Genomic DNA, 16766 nt, shown 5'->3' with positions numbered 1-16766 from the left:
GATGTTCTGTGTCTAACTGCATAAGGAGGGAAAAGCACAGAGATGGTTGGGGGAAAGCACAGAGATGGTTGTGGGAGAAAATAACAGCAGATACAGATATCACCTCATCCATAAGTGAGGTGAACAGCAGCACTACATCCTAGTTTGGGACAAAAAGGAAGGGATGCCTCTGGATGGTTGGATTTTCCAAAATAAATTGTTGACAGATGGACTATACTTGCTCAGATTGGAATTTGGCCACAGCACCAACATTAATGCACATCTTTTGCTAAACATGTAATAGAAATTTTCATAATAAGCTTTGTTTTTTTCATCTCTCCTGATACACCAGCATCACAGTGTCTTTAAAGAATGGATGCCCTGGTTTTAATATGTATTTCATAACTAAAATTGAATCTGGCTTTTACCTCTCTCTCTGCAGTGACAACCATATGCTGCTCTGGTCAACCAGGACTTAGTAAAATACAACTGACAGGCTAGGTACAGTCCTTGTTTTCTAAAGCTAGAGCAATGCAGTTTGATTTCCATGAGACGTTAGATTTTTTCCCCAGCAGCCGCTAGAAGTAGGATTCTGTCTCTATGCTCGTATTGGTGTAGGATTTTTCATGATGATTATAACCAGGTAAATGACTCTGGGTTTCTTTGTTGAAACCATTCTGGAGGGGCTCATCTGTCACTGCCTTCTTTGCACCATCTTTACACAGATTGTTTTCAGAGTCCTCCTGAGAAATAGGAATAAAAATACAGTAGTTTGAAGAATAACTGTGATTTTCCATATTTCAAACATGAATAAAACTAACCCTAGTAAATCATAGTTGGATTTATGCATCTCGTCCCTGTAGGAAGAGTTTGAAGTGTGATTCTACTCTGTAAAGTGACTCTTATCTATCACAGACCTGCTCCCTGTGTGTGTGAGACACAAAAAAGGCTTTGAATCATTTTCCTCCTTTTAACCCTGCTCAACAAACACAGCGACAAGAGAATGAGCTAGATTCTGGATGGGATTTTCAAAGGAGTTTATGGGAGTTAGGTGCCCAGATCTCACTGGATTTCAGTAAGATTCAGGCACCTGAAACTTCCTAAGGCTCCTCTGAAAACCTCAGAAGATATTCCTTTTTTGTGTGTTACAGGGCCAATACGTTGCACCAGTGCAAACCCACTGAAGAGAAGGGGACACTGAGGGCATAATCTGAAAATAATCCACAGGTGTGATATACATGGATCGAGAGAGTGTCCTAAAGAGTCTTTATTACACTTAGTGATGCAAAAGAAGGGATGAGCCATCTCATCTCTCAGAGCTCAGGTTGCACTGGCAGTTAGGGGGAAAAAATATTTATATAGGGTTTGCTTGCTCAGTGCCCTAAGTAGTAGTAATAATTGCTTATATATTCATTATCCGCATTTTACTGATGGGGAAATTGAGGCACTGACTGATGAAGTCACTTGTCCAAGGTCACCCAGCAGGCCAGTGGCAGAACCAGGTCTCCTGAGCCCCAGGTCAGTGCTATATCCACTAGGCCACAGTGCCTCCCAAAGTACAGGGCAGCACTATGCTAGGAGGAGCACCAGGCTGGAATCATGACTGAGATAGTCACAAATCCTTGCCATTGGCACCTGGGGGAAGGGGTGAATAATCTGTCACAGATATTTACTGGGCATCTCCTCTACTCTCCTCCTCCTGGATACTCAGCTTCACTGGCCAGTGCATTAGGAGGGTTCCGCCCCTCTTTGCCTCCTCCCTATCCACCCGCTCTGAAACGGGGAAGGAGTAACAGCTGTGCAGTCTTTGGTCCCCATTGCCATCACCTGACCTGCATTTTGACCCAAGATTTTAGGAGTGTGTGGGAGCCTTATTCTTCCTTACAGCTCAGCAAAGCTCTATATAGGCCAGGCACAATATGGACCCTTTCAAACACATATATGACAGAATCCAATAGACCATATGGCTTTTACAGTCACTTTTCAGAACAGAGACAAAAGCAAGGAATTGACTTCACATCTTTTCCTCCACTGTGTCCTTCGGCTTGTTAATATTTAGCCCCAGTCCCAGATACTTTTAAAAAGTGTACTAATAATTATCTAAAGCCTGAACCTGACCCCACTGAACTCAGTGGCAAAACTGATGTTAACTTCAATGGAAGCAGAATCGTGTCCTTAGAATGATGCTCTCTCAACTTCCACATAAGAATGACACAAATGAGCAGATCATAGAAACTAGGTGATCAGGTTTTCTTGTGCTATAAGAGGACAGATCATTTCTTTTGCTCTTACCCTAATTGTCATGTTTCTGCTGTAATTCTTGATATGTTTGAAAAAATGTAATATGAGCAAAAAAATTATACATAATCTCAAAGGGGGTCCATGGTGCCTAATTCTCATTTCCTTCCCAGATCCTGAACCCCAATTCAGTTCTGATTGCATCCACAGAATTCAAAACCAAATAAGTACTCTTGCAGCTTCCCAGCACGTGTTCTTCACAAACCTACAGTACTTTCATTTCTGAAATACATGCACATTTCACTGGGTAAAAGGAATAAGAGTAAAATTTTCAGAAGTGCTCATTTTCAAAAGGCAATTTGTCTTAGGCAATAAAGATTAGATTTTCAAAGGCATTTAGGCACCTAAAGATACAGAGAGGCACCTAGTGGGATTTTCAAAATGTCTAAGTGCCTAATTTCCATTGAAATCAAAGGAAGTTAGGCACCTAATATTTCTAAAAATCTGGCTCCAGACACACAGGTGCTTTTGAAAATTCCACTAGAGACTTATATGCACTTTTAGGCACCTAAATACCTTTCAAAATCTGGCCTTAAGTGCCTACATTTCAGTGAAAATCAATGGGACTTGAGCTCCTACATGCCTGAGTCACATTTGAAACTTGAACTTAAGCTCTTAAATCACTTAAATACTTTGAAAATATTACCCTAATTCTAAACTTTAGATACGTTTTTAAGACATCATAGGAAGATTGGTACCTGTCCATTTCTTCTGTATTTTTGTTTCTTTAAAATATTAAATAATGCCTTGCTTGACCTCCCTTCTTGGCCTCTTGGCTAAGATTAAATATAATAATGACATAATATCTGATATGCTCCCTGTTGATGTGTAAGGGGATTATACCATGCATTACAAGGAGCATTGATGTCACATAACAGGGCTTCTTCCTCTCTAGATTCTGTGATCCTTCTGTACCTGTAAATAGTGACACATTGTAACACGATTGGGGGTTAAATAATGAGCAGAATAAGGCTGATTTTTTTCAATTCTGGTCTGATTTCTTCTTAACTGTATGCGGCCTTTTCTGCAGTAATTTTGAATTTGAAGTCTAAATCTGATCCATTTATCAAATACTTTGCACAGCAGGCACAGCCTAATACTGTAATGTGCTGTTCTGTTATGAAATAGACTCACAGGAATTGTTGTGCTGTCGTGCTGCACGCCACACCAGCATAATGTTTTGTATTTTTTAGACCAAAAACAAAACAAGTTGCAGACAGGACTTATTAACACTGGTTTCACGTCTTTTCCTTTATCAGGGCCTGGAAAGAATACAAATATTTGTTAATGGTATTTTCCATGGACATCTAAGCAGAGAAAGGAGACACAAGACAACAGATGAAGTTAAGATAGGTAGTTATTCCATGGTCTGTGTGGGGGCTCAAGTGTCATCTTTGCCCAGATGAATCTCAGCTATCATGGTCTCAAGCAATTAATCCATCTGGCTGAGATAAATATCCACTTAGGGATTTTGTATTGATCTCATCTAAAGCTGCATTGGGGAGAGGGTGTCAGATGAGCATCTCTGTTTATTAATTATGTAAATATCGAGGAAGCGGTTAAATGCATTTGCCTGTTTGCTTCGTTTTGACTTTTTATTTGTTTGTTTCATTTCAGAAAGGAAAACTAGTTTGATCTCTCTAACAAAGACAGGAAGATATTGAGCTGAATGCTCAGCTGGGCCATGTTCCTGTCAGAGCAGCTGAGAGGGTGAGGTAAGGTGCAGTTAAACCACTTTTCTGTCCCCTGATCTTAGGGCCACTGGAGGCTGAACTGCTCTGCAGTGTAACTTAGAGCGGGCTATGCACTGCTTTACATTCCTCCAGCTGCAGGGGTCCCATAGTTATGACAGTTTTAGACTCCCTTTAGGGCAGTAAGTCTGTCTGCTATGGCTGATTTTCAACCCTCCAGATCCATTCATAGTTAACATACCCAGAATTTCCTTGGGAAACATCAATGAATGGGAATCTACAAACCAGTTAGACCAGAGGTGGGCAAACTACGGCCCGCTGGCCGGATCCGGCCCGTCAGGGCTTTGGATCCAGCCCGCAGGATTGCCAGCCCCATGCCGCTCCCGGAAATGGCCGGCACCACATCCCTGCAGCCCCTGGGGGAGGCAGGGCGGAGGGCTCCATGCACTGCCCTTGCCTGCAGGCACTGCCCCCCACAGCTCCCATTAGCCAGGAATGGGGAACTGAGGCCAATATGAGCTTCGGTGGAGGTACCCGCAGGCGAGGGCAGCGCATGGAGCCCTCTGTCCCGTCTCCCCCAGGAGCCACAGAGACGTGGTGCCGGCCATTTTCGGGAGCGGCGCAGGGCCAGGGTCAGCAGGGAACCTGCCCTGGCCCCGGTGTGCACCACTGCCACCCTGAAGCTGCTCAAGGTAAGCAGCGCTGGGCTGGAGCCTGCACTCCAAACCCCTCCTGCAACCCGCACCCCAACCCCCTGCCCTGAGCCCTTTCCTGCACACCACACCCCTCCTGCACCCCAACCCTCTGCCCTGAGCCCCCTGCAACACCCCTCCTGCACCCCAGCGCCCTGCCCTGAGCCGCTTCCCACACACTGCACTCCCTCCTGCCCCCCTTTCTCCTGCCCCAGCCCTACATTCATGGCTCTGCATGCAATTTCCCCACCCAGATGTGGACCTCGGGCCAAAAAGTTTGCCCACCCCTGAGTTAGACTCAAGTGGCCCAGTTTTATCTCCACTGCTTTCCAATAAGTGTCTGGGTTTCAAATTTGCACCCTTGTACGTATCTGCAGAATTCTAAAACAATTGATTCTAGTCAAATCTTAATGCAAAAAACCTTTAATAAGTAACCAACCTGTTAAAAAGCTTATCAGAAGGCCTGCAATAATGCACCCTAAACAGCCCACAGCGCTGTAGTAAAGGTAGGACAAGGAATACCAGGTATCTGCCAGTTGAGGCCTATGGCAGCACAAGAAGAGAGGAAGAATAAGTTAGCAATAATTGCCAGTGACTTATAAATGTCTTTCTATGAAGGATAAAACTATATTGTCTCAGATAAAAAATCATTTCAAAATAACAGAAGTAATAGACAGCTCTCTACATAGATAACTGCATACACACAACATCAAGAATAGAATACATGTCCAGTTGGTTGCATTAGTGAAGTATGCATATATCTGCATTGGGTCCAGATAGTACTAGCATTTTAAAAAATAGTTTGCTTCTGGATAATGGTCACTGCTAGAATTGTGTGTGTCACAAAAATTGATATGGCCAAGTGGCTTTATGCTTGTCACTCTCCTTTCCAAGTAATTATAAATGCAGATAATTTAAGGTCCAGGCCTTTTGTTGGGTGCAGTTAATTAATGCTAGATCCACAGTTTCAGACCTTTTAGTCTTTTAACCAGCCCCTTATATTTTATTTATAACTTCCCTTCACACCTCTTCTATATTACAGATATACCCTAACATGTTTCTGGAATCATGCTAAGATGGAATTGACTTGTGCCTGCTCAGTTAGTCTCTTAGTAATACATGGTTTGGCCTTTTCTTAACACTAGCTATTGAGCTGTGTGTATCTTGAAAGCGTTCCTGTTAGTTGAAAGTGTTCCTCTTTAAAACTTCCACTGAAGTCAATGGATAGCTTTCCCATTGACATCACTGGGTGTTCAACAGGACCCTAAGCAAGGCACAACATGGTAACTCAAGTGATACTAAAAAACTTTTCACAAGGTGGACCACATCATAGATCATCTTATGGACATCCTCCCCCGACACCTACAAATTCATAATCCAGGAACATCCCTGCAGAAATCTGATTATAAGACGGGGTTGCCTGCAGTAGCCAGGGACTTGACTCCATGACCCAGGAGGTCCCTACCTGTCCCATGTTCCTAATTGTTTACATAGAAAAGTAATATTAGGGATGTATTTAGTGTATTTTCAGCTGTTTTTCTTGTTATGGAGCACCTGGAGGAGAACTTCCATCATGTGACCAACGAGCTGTCTGGAGATCATCAAAATACCCTCAGACCCCTGAAGTTTCATGGAGCATAGTTTGGGCAGCACAGCTGAAGCCCAGACCTGATGTCATGCAGTAAGTACCTCTATAGAACAGAATATACATTTCAAAAACTCACATTGTGACAAAACCACACAAAAATCAATGGAAAATACCTGATTGGAGGGAGAGTAGGAGCCAATGTAGTTATCATCTCTGTGTTATTAGCTAGAATGCAGTTGGCTGTTGATAAGTGCAGAGGGCGGGCCTTTGAAGGTTGTGCTGGGTAAATAAAAGCTCCGATAGCAACCCAAAATGCTATGGTGATCCCAGTCAATAGGCCTCCTACGGCACCCTTAATTAAAGCAAGATATATTATTAGAGAGAACTGAAATATTTCACTGCACACATGAAATCAGGTGATAATGGCTTGGTCCTGCACTTGAAAACTCCCATTCATATCAAGGGTGCAGAATCAGTCCTTATTTGGTAGAATGGGTCAAAAATAGGACTGGGGCATTGTTAGTAAAAAAATTTCTCCTACTTTTTAATTGAAACTTGAAATGTTGTCATAAGTTTGAAGTCTGAAAAATGCTGACCTTCTCTATTATCAGCTGTGACAATGAAACAGATGGGAAGAATTCAAATGAAAAGCCTATTTTCCTGCATGCTGCACACTGAATGGATAAAACTAGCTTTTAAACCCACTACTTGGAAATGATCCTGCTTGCGCCCTGTAAAAACTAATATTCCCATGTGAAGCTCCTTCATAGTGATTACACTTTTAAAGTGAACATTTTATCATGGTATAAATACCTTCCTGCAGCATACTGTTTATTCTTCACTGCCTATTCTGAATAGATGTTAGCTGAATTATAAATATAGCTAGAGGGAATTATACTATTTTTGCCCGTTTACTGCCCTATTTTGTTGAGCGATTTAATTCAAATAGGGGGTGGTTGCCATTAGACAGTCAACATTTGCCACAAAGTGATATCTGAGCTACCAGAGTTATTTCCTATTCTAAATGTAGGGAACTGTTCTCAGTGAGTGATGGTAATTGGCAAATGAGGAGTTTGTAATGGTGGCTGAAGCTTTATTCAGCCAAAATCTAAGTTAAGTAGATTTGACTGTAGAGGCTATAGTTACACTTTCTTCATGCTGAATTAGAGTTATATGGCCCTTTCATACATGCACAGTCATCCCACATCTATGACTATGGAAACTAAGCTCTATAAATGATGTACCATTGACTGACCTGAATAGTCTATAATGGTAGAATCCACCCAGCATAGATGGATCACACAAGGCCACTGGAGTCCCCATGCCAACCTATTCTCAGGAGGGTGATGTGGGGTAAGCTGGGGAGGAGCCACTGGATCCACATGTACCCAAATCTGAAGTGGCATTAGAACCCCCCATATAGGAAGTGCTATGAGTCAGCAGTTGTTATTACAGCCTGTGAACAAACAGTAGCTACACAAGGGCTACTTCATAGCCTGAAGCCACACGCCCTTCATAGTGTAGGGGTGGGGAGGGGTCTGAATTTTGTCAATAGTTTTCTGAACAAGATCCAAACTGCAGGAGCATTGATAAATGGGGGATAGGTTTGGACTAATCTCTAGTAAGAAGCCTCTAAGCAGGGCACAGAATCGGTGGGACTAGGGCTGTCATTTTGTTCTGTGTTTGTACAGTATCTAGCACAATGGTGTCCTGGTCCTTGACTAGGGCTCCAAGTGCTACAGTAATAATTATTATTATAGTAATAATAATAAAAGGAGGATCATATAAATGAAGGACCAGCAAGTGGAAACTCACTGAGACAATGATGGGCACCTCTTACCTTCCAATTAGCACAAGGAAACACAATTCCCAGTGTAAATAATCCTAGCATGGGCCCCCCACACATGCCGTGAATGCTGAGTGAAGCCTGTTGAAACAATGCACAGGAGAAATTTTTCAGGGCTAATCAATGTCACTTGATATATCCACAGTCTCATTCTTATAACACCTTTTTATGTTCCCATTCCAAGGCATGCAGAGCTCTGATTTCTGTTTTGTAACATGTTAATGGCAAATGCATCAAATTCTAATGTCAGTATATTGTTAAAGAAGAAACCTTGTCATTGGTATTTTATCTTTTCAATGATAAAGTTTTTGCAATGATTGCCCTTGTTATTTTTGTTACTGGTCACAGAAGTTAATTTAACACTAACGTGGCAGTAGCACTACATATATTAAGCTGGAACTGCATGTCAGAAAGGACTCTAACTTGCTCCCATTTACTTTGGTTGTGCAGGATTGCACCCAACAAGCAGATTTCTTCACTAAATGGATTTGTAAAGCGCTCATCCTGCCAGGAGTGCTTGATATTATTATAATTTATAGTCTGTTTATTAGTTATACAACACAATTTATCTTTCACAGAAAATATGAGTTAATAGAAGAGCGAAACAGGGTACAAGATCAATTTTCTTTAGTTGTAGAGCTCAGTGAGTCTCTCGATATTTAAATACCTGGACAACTCCTCCCAGAAGTGATGCTGCCACAGCCATGGAAGTACACAGCACTCCAAATACTATACCTGAAAGAGATTAATGATTAGTATTAGCAGCAGTTACTAGTGCATCAGTGATCAGCGGTCTGGACTTCCTCAAATTGCTCTGCAGCGCCAAGATTTTTGTTTTTTAATTGGGTTTATTGTTCTTTCTCATCAGCTGAAAGATCAGGCAGAATGAAGGAATTTACATTGTGGGTTTTGATGTTTAAAGGGAACCATATTTTACTGAAGTATTCAACATCAGATCCTGATATCTCTTTAACAAAGCAGCAATAAATAGTTAGCATTAATTTGAAAATCACGACTCTGTGTGAAAAGGAAGAAAGTTAGCGAAACAATAGTCTTCTCCAATGTTTTCAGTTTGTTCAATTTTTGCATCTGACAGTCCTTTCTGTATAATTGGTTCCTGACCACTGTCCTATCTCATGCACTAGTATGGCAACGCTCTCAAGCATTGCTCGGTGTGGCACTCACATGAATGTTCTTCTCAGGTTCTTCTTTGAATGTTTAAAGTAACAGCAGCTGCAAAGCTGAAACTGAGGAGGTCACAGGCAGACAAATGGACAGAGATGAAGGGTCTGAGTGTGTTTGTGGTGTTACCCTATATGGGAACTTAATGAAAATCTGTAGGAGAGCAGCAATATCCATATAAATATTCTAAATATATTTTTAAAATTAAACACATTATTTAAAGGATGCACTGTCAGAAACTTGATTTTTTTTATATATCAACTATTCAAAAATATCAAGCTGACAGTGACTCTCTAAGAGAGATAAGGTGGACGAGGTAAAATCTTTTATTGGACCAAATTCTGTTGGTGAAAGAAACAAGCTTTCAAGCTACACAGAGCTCAAAAGCTGACCTGAAGAAGAGCTCTGTATAAGTTTGAAAGCTTGTCTCTTTTACCAACAGAAAATAAAATAAAATAAAAGATATTATGTCACCCATCTTATGTCTCTAATATCCTGGGACCAACACAGCTACAATAACACTGCATAGTGACCCTCTAAGAGAGGCTAGAAATGATTTATAGCTGCCATTCTGTGGGGATCACAAATGAGTTTTCCTTGAGCTTCCCCAGTGCTTTCAACATTAAAACTTTATTAAACTTTTTAAAGGAGTTTGACACAGTCGCTTGTTCATATACATAAATGCAGGCTTTCATCCTACAAATAATTAAGCACATGTATAACTTTACTCGTATATCATGATGAAAATTCACATTAAGAGAACAACCCTCTCTGGCCTCAATCCTGTAAACAGTTACATGAATGCTAAAATTCAAGCACATGAGTAGTACCATAGACATCAATATTGAATACTCCACAAGAGTATTCGCTTTTGTTCTCATAATGTGAATTTTTCATCATGCTACATGAAGCAAAACACTGAAAACTTCTGACACGGCAACAGGCAGCATTTTAGAATCAGAGAATCATAGAACTTGAAGGGACCTCGAGAGGCTGTCTAGTCCAGTCCCCTGCACTCATGGAAGGACTAAGTATTATCTAGACCAGTGCTTCTCAAAGCCGGTCCGCCGCTTGTTCAGGGAAAGCCCCTGGTGGTCTGGGCCGGTTTGTTTACCTGCTGCATCCGCATGTTCGGCCGATTGCAGCTCCCACTGGCCGTGGTTCGCCGCTCCAGGCCAATGGGGGCTGCGGGAAAGGCGGCTAGCATATCCTTTGGCCCGTGCCGCTTCCCGCAGCCCCCATTGGCCTGGGACGGTGAACCACGGCCAGTGGGAGCCGCGATCGGCTGAATCTGTGGACACGGCAGGTAAACAAACTGGTCCGGACTGCCAGGGGCTTTCCCTGAACAAGCGGCAGCGCGACTTTGAGAAGCACTGATCTAGATCATTCCTGACAGGTGTTTGTCTAACCTGGTCTTAAAAATCCCCAATGATAGAAATTCCACAACCTCCCTAGGCAATTTATTCCAGTGCTTAACCACTCTGACAGGAAGTTTTTCCTAATGTCCAACCCAAACCTCCCTTGCTGCAATTTAAGCCCATTGTTTCTTCTTCTGTCCTCAGAGGTTAAGAAGAACAATTCTTCTCCCTCCTCCTTGTAACAAACTTTTATGTACTTGAAAACTGTTATCATGTCCCCTCTCTGTCTTCTCTTCTCCAGACTCTTGAAGCACTGTGAGCAGAAAATAGGTTAACAAGGAATTCAGCATTATTAGATTATTCAAAAACTCGATGCAATACTAAATTCTGCATTTTACTTCAGAAAGAAAACAAGGATGCTGCAGAAGTCATATACACCTATTTATTAAGTCACCGTGTTGGTTACTTTATATTTACTAACACCTTATTATAAGCTAATGATATCAGGACCTCATTGCATAAATACCCTGAGCATTCAAAAACTGCTATTTTGTGTTGATGTATAGAGAGACAAAGGGGTCTTGACTAGAGAAAAGAAAATATTTTTGGCATTATGATAAATACGCATAAGTAGAAGATCCATCTACTGTACCTACATAAACCTTTGCTGACCCAGGTGCTCATTTTTTCAGAGAGATTTGGAAAACGGTACTTGACAAAATCCTCAAATGTTACTGTTGCTAGAGCATTTATGCTTGCAGCCACAGTGCTGTAAAAACAAACATTTTACAATAATGTAAAATTATGATCATATTAACAGAAATAACACCCCCAAATAACATTATGCTGATATACAATGTGCTTGCCAAAATATTAACAGCTGAATCATATTGTTTATGATCTATCTTGAACATTTCTTGAAAAGACTGGCTGATTAGCAATTATTTCTTTGTTTTATATATTAATAGTCATTAAGCTGTCATTCTGTGGGTATCGCTTGATATAATTGATTAAATGACTACAGAATTTAAGCCCCATAACTGGGACTTATTGAGACTAGCAAAATCATGAGCACATGCTCCTAGTCTCAGACTGGACCAATGAGGGATGATGACATTGGAACCGTTCCCATTCCTGCTGCAATCATGAGGGGCCTTTCACTTATGCCACTTTCGGTGCTTGCTGAGAACAAGATAGAAGCACCCACTTAATACACACAGTATCAAATCCTCCACTTGCCCAAACTGCACAGACCTTTTCCATGTTCTCAAAAAAGTCAAAGAAGAACATTGCTATGTTAGCATTCAAAGGGCATGAAATAAATAGTGCTGATACCATATTTTTCTGCAAAACATCATAACGAGTTAAGTCCAATTTGGCAAAATTCTCCAAAGAATGTTTCATTTCACGCTATCTAATACATCCATCTATTCTCAGACCATATTGCTCACAACTATAATAGCTCCTCCTTTCACATATTCTGTGCCAAATAAGAACAGTAATTACTCAGGTCATAATTTTGACACTCTTGCTCATGCTGAGTAGGACTTTACTTAGCCAGTAATCCAGGGGAAATTGTTGTTATAGGTATAGCAGCAACAGTATGTTAGGTTCTTTGTTCCTTCATCAGTTATACCCAGGCAAATCCATTGGTGTTAGCCTGCACAAAATAGTTACTAAAATAATAATACGAATTAAATCATATTCAGTTACATCTCCCTCCACAAATACTATCATTCATTTCATTGTTGTATTGTATAGCACCAGTAATGTGCAGAGTGGTTGGTTCCACACTCAGTTAGACCCATGCTACCCTACTGAGGTCAATTTTCACAAACTAATGACTAAAATAACTTGGTGGACATAGAAAATGTGTTTTGAGAGTTACTTTTAGCAATGGATTTTTTTTCTTCATGCTGTGGAAGAATTTGAGCTCGTAATGGGCAAGGACCTCTTTGAGTTATACTGATGTAAATCCACTGACTTCAGTGGAGTTGCTCTGGGTTCACATTGAAACTGATCAGAATCTGTCCCAATGAGGTTACTTGGGTGTAACTTATGCCTACGAGTAGGATAATTCACATCCCTTTCTTAAGGCATTACAATTAACTTAGTATACTTACTGTACATCTGAGAAATATCAATTCTCTTGGCTCACCTATTCCGAGATAGGGAATGGAATTGGTTTCATATGAATCAAGACAGTTGTGATCCTGACATGACTGTGCAGGGAACAGAAGCATGAATGTGGTAATTCTGAGATGGCTTTTATGAGCTTGAGTTTGTGGCCACTCTGCCTGCTGCAAATCTGGACTTCAACCTTCCATGTCTTTCTAACTTTCCTTTGAGCACTGATGTTGTAGTTGCGACTGCCTACAAGCCAATTATTATTATCCACTACCCAGCACAGCCTGAGGGAGAATGATTTCTCCAGACAGATTTTTTTCTACTTTGACCATGTAGTTACATTATTTTCATAGTTGCTTTATGTTGAGCCAGGCTCACTGTTGTGGCCTCCATTTGGTTGCCTAATTGTACAGTTGTACCAGTCGAGTCAAATAAAAGGGATGTAAATCTTCACGGCTGCATTAGCTCAGCAGGCTGAGTTTCATTTAAAAAGGAAATTGATATTTCGCCCATCTTTCCCCTCCCTTGTTTGTGTTAATCATGTGGTTCTTAAACGCGTTTGAAGGGGATAGGAAAATGTAACTGCCAAAGCACACTCGGGCTCTAGCAGGCATCTAATATAGAAAGACAAACCACTGCAGCATTTCTTAGCTGGGACAAGGGAAAGAGAAATTCTGCTGCATTTTCATGTTTAACATTTTGATCAGGGTTTGGTTCTTTGATGGACTGTTGGTTTTGCCAACATTTGCATAGTCAAGGCAGGATATGCAATGGCACATATTAGACATAACACAATTTCAGACACAGACCTGAGGGTTCCGCTGAATGCGCATGCAACAAAGAGTCCGGGGAGTCCTGCCATTGTTGAAAATATGTCCATAACAAAATAAGGCATCAGCTAGGAGAAAATAAACACACAGAACAAGAGAGGATGTTAACTGGGACATTTTCTGGACTCTGCAGATGCAGTAGCTACTTCTGACCAGATTGCAATACAAAAACAAGGAGCTGAACAGAAATCATCATTCAGCCACCTCAATTCTAACTGATAAACCACACACACACACATAGGGTGACTAGATGTCCTGATTTTATAGGGACAGTCCCGATTTTTGTGTCTTTTTCTTATATAGGCTCCTATTACCCCCCCCCCCCCCCATCACCACCACCCCCTGTCCTGATTTTTCACACTTGCTGTCTGGTCTTTGTTTACATACACACAAAAGAGAAACCTTTAAGCTATACTGAACCAATACAAAAGTAAGGGAATATTTGACTATGGAATAAATTAAAAACCTAAAATTGATATGTGGCACAGGAAAAATTAACAGCATTGTCATATTGTAAAGCCCGATTCAGCAAGGTACCTGCCTAGATGTAGGCATATGAACAGTCCCATTGACTTTGCACATGCTTAAGTGCCCTCTTGAATCAGGGTCTAATGGATATCTTTCCATTTACACCATTAATTTGATTCTATACCTGATCAGGTGCTGAAATGAAACCAGCAGTCCAAGGATCGCAGTTCTTAAAATGGGCATACATCACCAAGCCTGAAAAGACTGCACACACTAGGATTACCCAGAGTCCCACTAAATTAAGGTACAGTGCACTGAAAATAAAGAGAGAGAGAGAGAGAAATTTATGTCTAATTCAAGACAAATATGGCAAAGTCATTACTGGCTACCCAAGTTCTTCTCCTATATTTCGAGAAACTCCACTGAAAATAAATGATACCATCTCTTCATTTCTTGGCTTGTGTGAATGTTGAAATTTTGGGGGAGCACCAATATTTTGAAAAAGTGAGGTATTCACTATATCTAAGGACAAATGTAAAGGAGTGAATTGTTTTTGGTGCAGATTCAAAATGAACCACAATTCTGATAATGTCATGAGCTGGAATCGCTCTAGGGCAATCCTTACCTATAAGCCTTTAAAAACTGATTTAATTTCTCAAAAGTTGTTGCAGTTCTGCGTTGAAGTCAGATGGGATATTATTTTGTACTGAATCTGGCCCATTTATAATTTCACCACATAAATTAATCTGTATTCCCCTTCAGCAATTATTTGAGCTACACATGGATGACAGCATTCCACTCTTGGGGTTTTCTGTTGTATTCCTGTGAGGTCTTACATAATCTATATTGCATTTTGACATTGCCCTTCACTGACTTCCTAGCCATGGCCAAATCCAATTCAAAATTACACTCCTGAATTTCAAAACTCTGTACGGACCCTGATACAAAAGACCTCTCTGACTTCTTAGCCATCTATCCTTCCCTCCTCCGGTCTCAGTCTCCCAAGTCAGTGGTCACACTTCCACTTGCACAGCCCCATCCCGCTGAATTCTCTCTCCACCTCCCACTGAGACACTTTGTTACATTTTTTTTTCTTTTAATCATATCTTAAAACTTTATTTTCTTCCCAGCCCTTGAAGGAGCATTTTGAGATCATGTGTATTAAGGACACACAAAATGTATATGGAAGTGACAGTGAATAACGACGTGGTATTGTGTACAGCCTTGGATCCTCACCCTGTGCTGTAATAGGTTTTCTGCCCCAACGGTGAATTTGCATTGAATAGCACTATGTTACTGTAAAAAAAAGATCCCTCCCTTTTTGTTGGATAGATGGGATTTTAGGTCTCTACAAAAATATGCTGTCTTGATTGTATTACCATGTGTGTCATAGGTAGGGATGGGTGAACTGATTTTGGACAAAATAAGAACTAATCTGAATCTGTGGCTGTTGCCAAAACAAAACCTAAATCTTTTTATGGCCTGAGAGGGTTTGAATAAGTTTCCCTTCTCTCCCCTTTTTCTTATGAATGGTAGTTGGTCTGAAAGCCCCTCTGCTGAGTTCTGCTGCTGCTACATGTAAATCTTGTGTGTCCCAGGACTTGGTATTTGATGCCAAGGGTGTATTTTGGGATCCACTGCTCTAGAATGTAAGGGACCATGTTGCTGCTGCTTCATTTAATTTCCCCTGAAGCAAGTTGTCCAGAGAGGACTATGGAACGTCCTCCAAATGGAATTCCTGTCATGGAAGGAGGATCTGCAGCCTGCTGCCAAACTAACTTCTCTCCTTCCACTGCTGGAGAAAAATCCATAAAGCAGATCTTTGAAGATAGGCATTTTGTTTTAATCAGGGAGGGATTGTCACATGTAGATCTGTGGGAGTAATTTGCAACAAATAATTTATGTAATGAATTTAGTCTCTTTCTGATTGTGGAACTTCTAGACGTAGATTGTGGTTTCTTTAAATCTCTTTGTTCAGAATTATTTGAAGAATAATATGTGTTCAAAGTCCTTATTTTCTAGGTTGGGTTGATAAATATTTGACATTTGAGAGATCTGAGTTGTGTTGTTCAGTTGTGACAGGTCAAGTGAGGTCACATGGTATTTGTTCTTTTCTGTACTGAATAAGTGTGTAGGCACTTCTTGTGCAAATACCTGTTCATATGAATTTAACATTTAGCTTGAATGAATGATCATGGGTGTGATTTTGAAATTCACTTCCTGCAAATTTTTGTCAGGAAAACTCAGAAAGTGAACATCAAAATGAGTATGATCAAAGTTAATTCATTTACAAAGTCAAACATTTGAGCAAAATCTTTTTTGCATTATTTAATCAGTTCTAGGAACTTGGGAGTAAAGCAAGTTCATGAAGATATTTGAATCTTTTGATATGTTGTATGTCTTATGTACATACTAGTTCTGTTTTTAATGAGACAGTTTATTGAGATATTTATACATTAAAAAGATTTTCCATTTTTTTCAAGAATACTGTAGATACCAATTGTCATGTACTTCTGTACCAGATATGGAGTGGTCACAGAGCTTCCTTTTGAGCAAGATACACACCAGATACACACTCGTCATTACATCCCTTAATGCTCTGCCAGGTATGGCTGAGGTTTGTTTAAATAAGGCATTTTTACACACAGTGCCACCTAATGGCTAAACTTGTAATACAGTTTACCATTCCATTACACCAATGTGAACT

The 16766-nt window shown here is 40.6% G+C and overlaps 1 protein-coding gene across 1 annotated transcript in view; it reads right to left on the bottom strand.

Annotated features, from left to right (window-relative positions):
* Positions 1-226: 226 nt before the first annotated feature.
* SLC5A12 (solute carrier family 5 member 12) overlaps positions 227-16766 on the bottom strand; it is a 31110-nt gene continuing 14570 nt past the window's right edge. Inside the window, exons 7-15 of the mRNA XM_054028055.1 lie at positions 14244-14373; positions 13571-13659; positions 11291-11403; positions 8762-8829; positions 8089-8175; positions 6422-6600; positions 5100-5203; positions 3412-3539; positions 227-722 (exon numbers count right to left, since the gene is read on the bottom strand). Of these exons, the coding sequence (XP_053884030.1) occupies positions 558-722; positions 3412-3539; positions 5100-5203; positions 6422-6600; positions 8089-8175; positions 8762-8829; positions 11291-11403; positions 13571-13659; positions 14244-14373 (1063 nt within the window). The 3' untranslated portion in view covers positions 227-557. The remainder of the gene's footprint in view (positions 723-3411; positions 3540-5099; positions 5204-6421; positions 6601-8088; positions 8176-8761; positions 8830-11290; positions 11404-13570; positions 13660-14243; positions 14374-16766) is intronic.

This window comes from Malaclemys terrapin, chromosome 4 (assembly GCF_027887155.1).
Source record: "Malaclemys terrapin pileata isolate rMalTer1 chromosome 4, rMalTer1.hap1, whole genome shotgun sequence".
In the NCBI taxonomy this organism is placed as follows: domain Eukaryota; kingdom Metazoa; phylum Chordata; order Testudines; family Emydidae; genus Malaclemys; species Malaclemys terrapin.
This window is presented reverse-complemented; position numbering and strand designations above follow the sequence as displayed.